Source organism: Varroa destructor, unplaced genomic scaffold (genome assembly GCF_002443255.2).
Source record: "Varroa destructor unplaced genomic scaffold, Vdes_3.0 BEIS01000002.1, whole genome shotgun sequence".
NCBI classification, from domain to species: domain Eukaryota; kingdom Metazoa; phylum Arthropoda; class Arachnida; order Mesostigmata; family Varroidae; genus Varroa; species Varroa destructor.
In genome coordinates, this window is record NW_019211455.1 from 50506895 (window position 1) to 50515105 (window position 8211).

General features: G+C 39.4%; 1 protein-coding gene across 4 annotated transcripts; it reads right to left on the reverse strand.

Moving 5' to 3' along the window:
* Nucleotides 1-1456: 1456 nt before the first annotated feature.
* LOC111243814 (ubiquitin-conjugating enzyme E2 J1-like) lies at nucleotides 1457-7956 on the reverse strand. 4 transcript variants are annotated; one of them, XM_022789944.2, is made up of 10 exons: nucleotides 7659-7956; nucleotides 6995-7174; nucleotides 6459-6473; nucleotides 5938-6011; nucleotides 5577-5708; nucleotides 5127-5238; nucleotides 4426-4556; nucleotides 3938-4109; nucleotides 3497-3651; nucleotides 1457-3082 (listed from the first exon to the last, which is right to left on the reverse strand). In XM_022789944.2, exons 2-10 carry the CDS (start codon nucleotides 7020-7022, stop codon nucleotides 2942-2944), a joined length of 960 nt encoding a protein of 319 aa, XP_022645679.1. In that variant the 5' UTR covers nucleotides 7023-7174; nucleotides 7659-7956; the 3' UTR covers nucleotides 1457-2941. The 4 variants fall into 4 exon arrangements, with proteins under 4 accessions (XP_022645679.1, XP_022645683.1, XP_086834711.1 ...); XM_022789948.2 differs by lacking the exon at nucleotides 6459-6473 and having other exon boundaries at nucleotides 7659-7953; XM_086978585.1 differs by lacking the exons at nucleotides 6459-6473; nucleotides 6995-7174; nucleotides 7659-7956 and adding an exon at nucleotides 6792-6964 and having other exon boundaries at nucleotides 3953-4109.
* Nucleotides 7957-8211: the final 255 nt, after the last annotated feature.

Sequence of the window (8211 nt, forward strand, 5' to 3'; positions counted from 1 at the left end):
TTTAAAGATATTCATCTTTAATCAAATTAAGAACGATGAGCTTGTAATATGAGGCTGTGAAATTTGTCTACGTTATCTCTTAGCTATGCGTTTTTTGTGAACTAAATGTGCAATATAAGCATTCATATTCGGAAGTCGTAAGTTAAATAAAAGTCAATAAGATTTTTAATAAATATTTAGTAGCACATATTGCATAAAACATAACAAGGTGTTGGGGGCTGTTTTACAAGTGCGCCTTTACACTAAGAGAGGAAGTTACCCTACAGGTTTCGAGTGTGAGACTTTTGAAAGTACTAAGACCAGCAGTCAGCTTCAGTATAGAGTTAATCGAGTTTATGGCAGATCACCCGTTCATTGCGTATCTAGATACGCCATGTCGATAGGCTGTATCACGTTCCTTGCAGCATGAATACGTATGCAGAATGAATCTGTAACCCGTTAGGGGTGGAAAAGTTGAAAACAAGTGTGTCTCGTTTTCAGTGTGTATTTGCAAATAAACTGACGATACGCTTCTGCTCCTTTTAAACCAAGCCATTGTTTTAGCTCTTTAGTAAGTAATGCTGATTCAGACACCAAGTTAAGGGATTGTATTTTCCAGGAAACTTTTTGAAGCTCAAAACGCGCTTAAAATAAGCTGGGTTTTCCCGACCGATATTTTTAATAAGCCATCAGCCTACCGAAAGACATTTACTTGTGGGTGCCTCCCTTACTTGCATCTGACTAGTACAGAAAAAATCTGGCTACGATTGTCATTACTTTTGTAATTTGCTTAAAAGGATCGAACTTTGCGATAAGTCATTAATGATGACTTTCTTCATCTGAAGTATCTCCTCAAGGACCTCATCACGGCGGCATTCCTCGTTCGCAATACCGCAGTGCAAGCTAAGTTTTGAAATGCTACGTGTGCAATTTGGTAGAAATTTGCGGGTAGAACTCATTATCACCTATATTTTAATGCAACGACTTCGAAGTGGTACTGTCTATGGCTCGAGTGTTGACTTATTCCACGCGCCGGTCACGAAGAATGATGTTTTGACGGCCTAAACTAGCTCGCTGTTACCGACCAATTTGACCGGGCGCTTTGCGTTCGAGCCTAAAAGCAGCTCATTTCTGATTTGTAAATTCCAAATACTGATCAACTACTATGATAAAACACTACCAGAAAGATAGCACCGAAAAATTAAGACAACGAAGTGCCATTAAGTTTATCACAGTAGTTTGCTAACGTAGCGAATATTTTCTCAACCTGATTTTCGATCATGCTCTTGGTACGAAACTAACTTTTTCTTCTTTTAACTAACGTGCTTCCGTCAGTTCAGTTTATGCGGATTAAAGCAGCATAAAAAGGTACATTTGATGTAAACGAGCCTCTATGAAGAAACTACAGAACCCCTAGCAAGCTAATGTAAAAGACTTCTAAAAATAGTTTAAAAAAATTTATGAAAAACCACGTAGCTAAATACTATGAGAAATTTAGTTAAAGTCGTCGTCATCATTTATTGAACTTGTCTATTCTGAATAGTACTCACACCCACAATGGTATCAAATTTCTCCTCTTAGATTAAAAACACCTGCTCTTTCTGGTGCAAAAGCTCTGCCACTACTAGTTCTTTAGATTAGAACTACTAGTTCAAGTACTATGACTGTCCTTATTATGTAGAAGTTTTCTTATTCTGTTTTGTTTGGTGCTCAAAAACCGCTACGATTATTGAATAATGTTGAATAGATATTCTTCGCTAGGCCCATGCTTCCGACCTGTCCAATGGACATAGGAACACGAATCAAGTGCAAGGTAAATAAGAATGCAATTCATAGCGGAAGAAATTTTCGACGACCGCCCACATCTTTTCGTTCGTGCTTGCCGTTTTTCTGCCCCACTTGTACTTTCGATTCCATCTCGATTTCCCTAATAAATTTCGGCAATTTCAAGCGATTAATAGACTTTTCTCTATTATGCTTTTTGTAGTATATAATATTATTGTACGGATGTTGTATATTTACACGGGTATGTTCATAAAGTTCATAGAACGCTTGCATTTTGTTTGCATTGTATTATATACAACACAATGGTATCGAAAAGTTGCACACTTTTTATCACATTTTCAGTATTGTGGTTCTTAGTGCGCCGGTCGACTCGCCGCAGTGCCAGTGTCGCGAGATTATCTTAAGGTGTATTCATTTTTATTCTCCACGATACGTTCAACATACATACTCATAACTTTCATGAAATCAGAAGATCATCCAATTTGGTAGTAAGCTCTACTTAAATTACTGAAAGCAGCCTAACAAGGCCTTCGTTCGTACTTTTCTTCAGGCTTTATCATGCTCTAATGTGTCTCTCCGTTTACGCCTGAATGTCGCTATTCGAATGAAGGTAGACAATTTCCTACTAACCGCGCTGTAATAATCTGAGAACGCTGTCAGTTTGGCAAGCTTTCAATTACGCTACCTCATTTACGGCTAACTGATGAACGGGCTACCTTTTTTAACACATTGCTGACATTTCATCGACACGACTTGGATTAAGGCTCTACTGCTTTGCTCTGTGTTGTGTTTCCATGATCATTCATTCGGAGTAACACGGGTATCGTACAACGTAAATTTGACGGTATAACAGCGCTGCATTCGACGCGATTCCTGAACGCTCTTTGTGTCTTCTTATTTTTCTCTCCATTTATCGCTCATCCGCTCTCAAGTCTACTTATCGCTAATTGAATGCGAAATATGTTGCAGCTACTAGTGGCCCACCTAGAATATTGAAAATAACGTAGGAATAGGTAATATCACACAATTGTTAAGAATTATTGGGACATCCCTTGGGTATTCGCGCACTCCCGAGTTTCTTCATAGCTTTTACAGCGGAGCTTTTTCGATTCAGCACAAAAAAATCATTGGGCATCGTCATTCGTTTTCGTTATATTTGTCATTATGTTAATTGTTTCTAGAGAAAACAGACACGTCGTATGCACAGCGTCAGAAAGCCCGCGGCAAAGATTATCATGAAGACGTTGAGCACCATACGGACGTCTATCAAGCCCAGAACCCCGTGTATGGTAAATGCTGGCCGAGGTTCAGCCGTCACCTGCACAACGAAAAAAAGACAAATATATTAAAATTGCAAAGGTAAGCCATTTTGTATAATTTAATTTTCTTTGAATGAACCAGCACGTTTTACCAAAGTTTCAAAGTAAACTTATGCAAAAATCGAGGTGTGATACTAAGTCCATCTTATCAATATCAACGAGTGGCATTTTATTAAAAATAATTTTGTTGAAATTTTCTCGTGACAACGTTGGTTCTATTTCTCATAGTCAAATAAACTATTTTTTATATCAGATTTTGTGATTAGTCTTTAGTAGTACGTCATCTAAATATAATGATCTAGTAATGGTTAGCAAGTAGGTATATATGCTACTTATATGCGCGCATGTGTGTGTGTTTAATGTATTATGCCTCACTGGCTCCTCAGCCAGACTAGGCTATGCCTCATTGTTACCGTTGTTTGCGGCGGGGGCTGAGATGTAAGTACCATAGGTACCGCTGTAGCAATAGTTGGACTGGGTCGTTGATCGGGCTGCATACGTTGCCGCAACTCGCTTGAAACCTCAACTGACCTGGGGGGCAGCTCAGGCGTGGCGCCACCTGCTATTACTAGACAAAATCAAGGTGTAAAATATTAAATTTTTATTGATACAGGCTCTTGATTCGCACCTGTGCAATTAACAATCAAGTCAAGTTGAGCGATAGACAGTGAGAATTAGAATGTAGCAAACAGGGAATTAGATCAACATCTCCCCTTTAAAAATATGCGGTGTAATAGCAGTTGGATAGCGAAGCTTGCGTAAATAAACATAAGCGATTAGACTGTTTCACTCATAGACGAGGATGCGCTTCACAAACGCGAGCAGCATAGGTCAATTGGAAGTGAAACACTAACTAGAGTTTTTTTCACCATTAGACGTAGTTGTTTGCGTTGCAACGGGTTGGGTTGGTGTGACCATATCTATCCCTGGTTCCTGCGATTTGATTGTCTCGGATGTAAAAATCATCTGGGCCGCCAACTCTTTCGCTTCCCTGTTAGCAGCAGACGGTCCAGCTGAACTCGGCTCCTAAATCAAAAAAAGATGTATTTATTGCTCCGAGGCTTTGCGAGTTGATGTCGCTGTTTCCGCTAACATCTAGGCCCAGAGTCAACGGCATTGGCCTCTTTTAGCCAATACAGCATGAATCATTTCATCATTTGATTTTAGGGATTTGTGTCTAGCTAATATATAGGGTTCCGTAGGTACTTGCATTGAAGTTTAGTTGTCTTTAGTGAAGTTGTAAAAACTTGTAATGTAGTTGCATACATAGGATAATACTTGGTCTTACCCAACTGGTGAATAAATCAGTATATACGTGAACTATTAAATAATTTTTGCTAACCTTAAGAAGCTGCCGTGTGTTACCGCACTGGGGACAGGAGTAGGTTGCGCTGCGACGCGCCAACTTCTTACGTTCCTCTGCCGAACATTCAAGGCTACCAATTGCTCCTTGACCTTCCGTCGGCATAAACCCTGCAAATGCCCAATTTTTAAAAAAGTAAAAAATTGAAGTTACCCTGAATAACTTTAAGAAGGACTTTAAAGAAAAAGAATAACTTTAATATCAGGGGAGATTTGGCTGTGCCTGCCACAAACAATATATGTAATAAATATTTAACATATCGTAGTGTGTATATTCCAAGCACCATGTTTATATTAAGTTTAACGTGTTGATACATAAATATATAGATGTGCTTCTTTTAGAAAGACTCAAATCCTCGACCTTTGCTGGACAGTTGCTTTAATCAGTAAATTTTTATGTCGCATCGACATTTCTTTGTGAATCAGTTGTTTATTGAAAGCGACTTTCCCGTAACGAAAACATCCTAATTTTGATTAATAAACTATGCTTGATCATTTTTCGACTCAGTATCTTCAAATTATGATCACCAGTAATTTAAAGGTATTGGAATAATCAATGCTTCCTGCACCTGCCACTAAGCACACTTCCGTGGATATGTAATGTTCATTTCGTTTACCTTTGCTTACTTTTTAGTAAATAGTAATAATACAAATCAACAAAAAAGGAGCTGTTAAACATACCGATTAGGGCAAGCATTGCTGTCCGAAGCGACCACGACGGCTGCCACGACTCAGGATGGTGTCCAGAAATCGACAGGCAGATCTTCTTATTTGTTTCGAAACGACCGTTGGGCTGTCAACAGAAATAACTATAACATATATATATATATATACACATATATATAAACTCAATTCTAGCTCTATTCGATTCGTTAGCTGTGTACGTATTTACACGAAAAATGAGAATTACTGGCTATACTTCGCTTATTAGTGCTACTAAAAAAGTCAAGGTTCGCAAATTCAACGTAATCTGTAAAGAAACAATGTTATTACAACATTCTGAATCATAGTATGAGCTCGATCGGTGCTTGATCGCGGAAGCTTCCGGGCCGCAGTTTAATAGGACGGTCGGCAAGAAAGTTAACAACTCGCGATGCAAATGTTGAATCTTAAGCAGGAAGGAATACTCACCGTTGTAATGATGATATTGGGTGGTTTCATCGGATATTCTGAAGGGAGGATAATGCGGCCATGGTAAACACCGCCATCGAAATCAGAGTCCGGAGGGCCACGAACCGTAAAATGCCACTCGAACAAATTATCCTACCAAAATCCAATAAGTTAACCGTAAAATGCACTAGTACTTGCTATGACGTACGGATACAACACCGGCTTTAATACCCCAACAGGATGGGGATTTCTATCCCCCCCAGGGGGATAGAAAACACTGAGTCTTGATTCAATCTAGCAAATATATTGATGGGTGGGGCTCCTCCATTGTCTAAAACACGTTTTCTCTATTCATACTAAGCACATGTGCGTGACAACTTACATCTAGGGGTTGTGCAAAATAGTCTTCGGTGGCTTCACGTAGTTCTTGCGCTTCCTTCATAAGGCGTTTCACAGCTGAAATTAGATTGGAGACTCAATTACTAGGGTTCTCAAGAACAGCATTTGGCCTGATGATGTTCTTACGGCCACTCTACACAGTCTGGGCATGCAGGAACGTGCCAGCACGCCAAAAGACGATGACTTCCATTTGTACAGCGTATCCATGCAAAAAAAACTGTTTAGACCGGGGTCGAAAACAGTTCCGTCATATTTTTTGAGATGATTTCTAATATATTTGATTTTTGTATTTAAAAGACTTGGAATAGATTCAAAATTTACGATTTCGCTGTGCTACCACTTAACTAAAAGTATCCTAGTCTTTATGAATGTATGCACGTTTCAACAATGCAGCGTGGTCTTTCAACTGCTGTCAGTAATCGTCATAACGATAAACAGGAACACGTCAAGTTTCGTATGCAAAGGTAATCCTTCTTTATGTATATGCAAGTCCAATGAACAGACCTGGATGCGAATTACCTGCGATTATTAGAAAAGAATGAAGGTGCAGTCACGCTAAATAAACACGCTGTGGTAATTCTTCCACGTCTTAAAAGTTATAACTTTCTCTATTTATCAAACTCAAGCTTGTACTCGATTACAATTCCTTCTTCTATCTGGCTGCGCACACTGTTTCTAGAGTGCTCGAGTTCAAGCTCAGTTCGATTTACTGTCTGCAGAAAATACTAATTTTCACATAATATCCCGCCGAAATGAAGTCTGTCATATACTAATACACGTCTGCCAAAATAGCATTAGGCTCACTTATAACAGAAACAGATTTTACGTGACACTTACGATTTACGCCAGGGGTTGGACGATACAGGACGTAAAAACCGATATAAGAAATAATCTCAGGCCAAATAATCAAAATATGCGCAAACATGTCAGGTGATCAAAGCCATGTTTATTATAGCGCTCAACCTGACTTCTACAAATAAGTCACAGAGGATAAGCACCGACAATTAACAGTCGATATCGCAATATTAATGAAAATTTACCCGGACTCCTTTGGTTGTATTGCTCCATAGCTGAAACGGTAACGCGCACCGCAAACTAACTATCTGTACTGCTGTTTCCGCAAGAATTGTTCCACGGAATATGACGTGTACTTTACATTGACATACTTGATGGAGTAGAGATCAACAGCTGTGGATGTCGACCCGCACTTCGCTCCTTTTCTGAAAAGGGACATCGCGTATCATAAGGACTAATTCTAAAAAGCTAACGTTAAGTGAACTACACACGACCTCACTTTGCCCAACTCCATATTACGTTCCATTACGGAAGGTAGCACCTGTCCCGCGCGTGTCACACTTTCACGAACGTTGCTTCTATTATTCTTATATGATTTCGTACTGCGCAGTTAGCATTAAAACAACCAGCACACGATCAATTCAGTGAAAATTGTTATCTTTAAACTTACAGGCAAGAACAAACTAGCATACTCTAGTGGCGCTTAATTCGAACAAAACCTATTACAAGATGTACATCTCTAGCATATCAAGATCAAAAGCTTTGAGTAATTTTAGCTTTTTGTCGTGCAAAACCCTAGACGTATCAATATGTCTACCTACTTTATGTGAGGGCTAATTTAATTTTGAACGACAATCACGTGTGTAGCAAAATGGTGATAATCAGTAATTATTAGTTCATATGACGTACATCCCAGTTGAATCAGAGTATTTTCTGTGATCCGAACACCTGACAGGTGACAGTGAGAAATCGCTTTGAGCGAACTCTGCTTCTAATAGACTAACTGCTGGGTGTAAGTGGCATTCAAAAAGAAATGTGGGTGGATGGCGTTTTGCCAGTAACGTGCAGAAGGACCAAATGAGCACAAATTTCACTGATTCAGAGTACACTTTATGCAATTGCACAGTCAAAAACACACAGCTGACTGCTAATGCCTGAGAGCATGGAAGGACCCAATATCGGTTAGCTAAATCGACGGACCGCACAGGTCGGAAAGTCGAACTGCCTGCGATTTGACAGACTGCCACAAATTTGGTCAGGCTAGATGGCGCCACATTCTCTCCGTGGCAACAGTGTTGGAACTTATTCACCTGCTCAACTTAAGGGCATATGATTTTTGCGTTTGAATCTTGGAAAAGACACATTTTCCGCCTGAATGAACGCTAAAGCGCTTTCAGTCGTAAAGTTTAAATCATTCAATGAGATTGCATTACCCAATGTGTGCCTATTTCGGAATTTTCGA

What these genes read in the sequence shown, in the direction of transcription:
- LOC111243814 (XM_086978584.1), bottom strand. Translation starts at nt 6,879, where the DNA reads ATGTTTGCGCATATTTTGATTATTTGGCCTGAGATTATTTCTTATATC. An exon ending in ATTTTGCACAACCCCTAGAT is followed by an intron (nt 5,709 to 5,937) that starts GTAAGTTGTCAC and finishes GGATTTTGGTAG; the next exon opens with GATAATTTGTTCGAGTGGCA. An exon ending in TAATGGTGAAAAAAACTCTA is followed by an intron (nt 3,652 to 3,937) that starts GTTAGTGTTTCA and finishes GATTTTGTCTAG; the next exon opens with TAATAGCAGGTGGCGCCACG.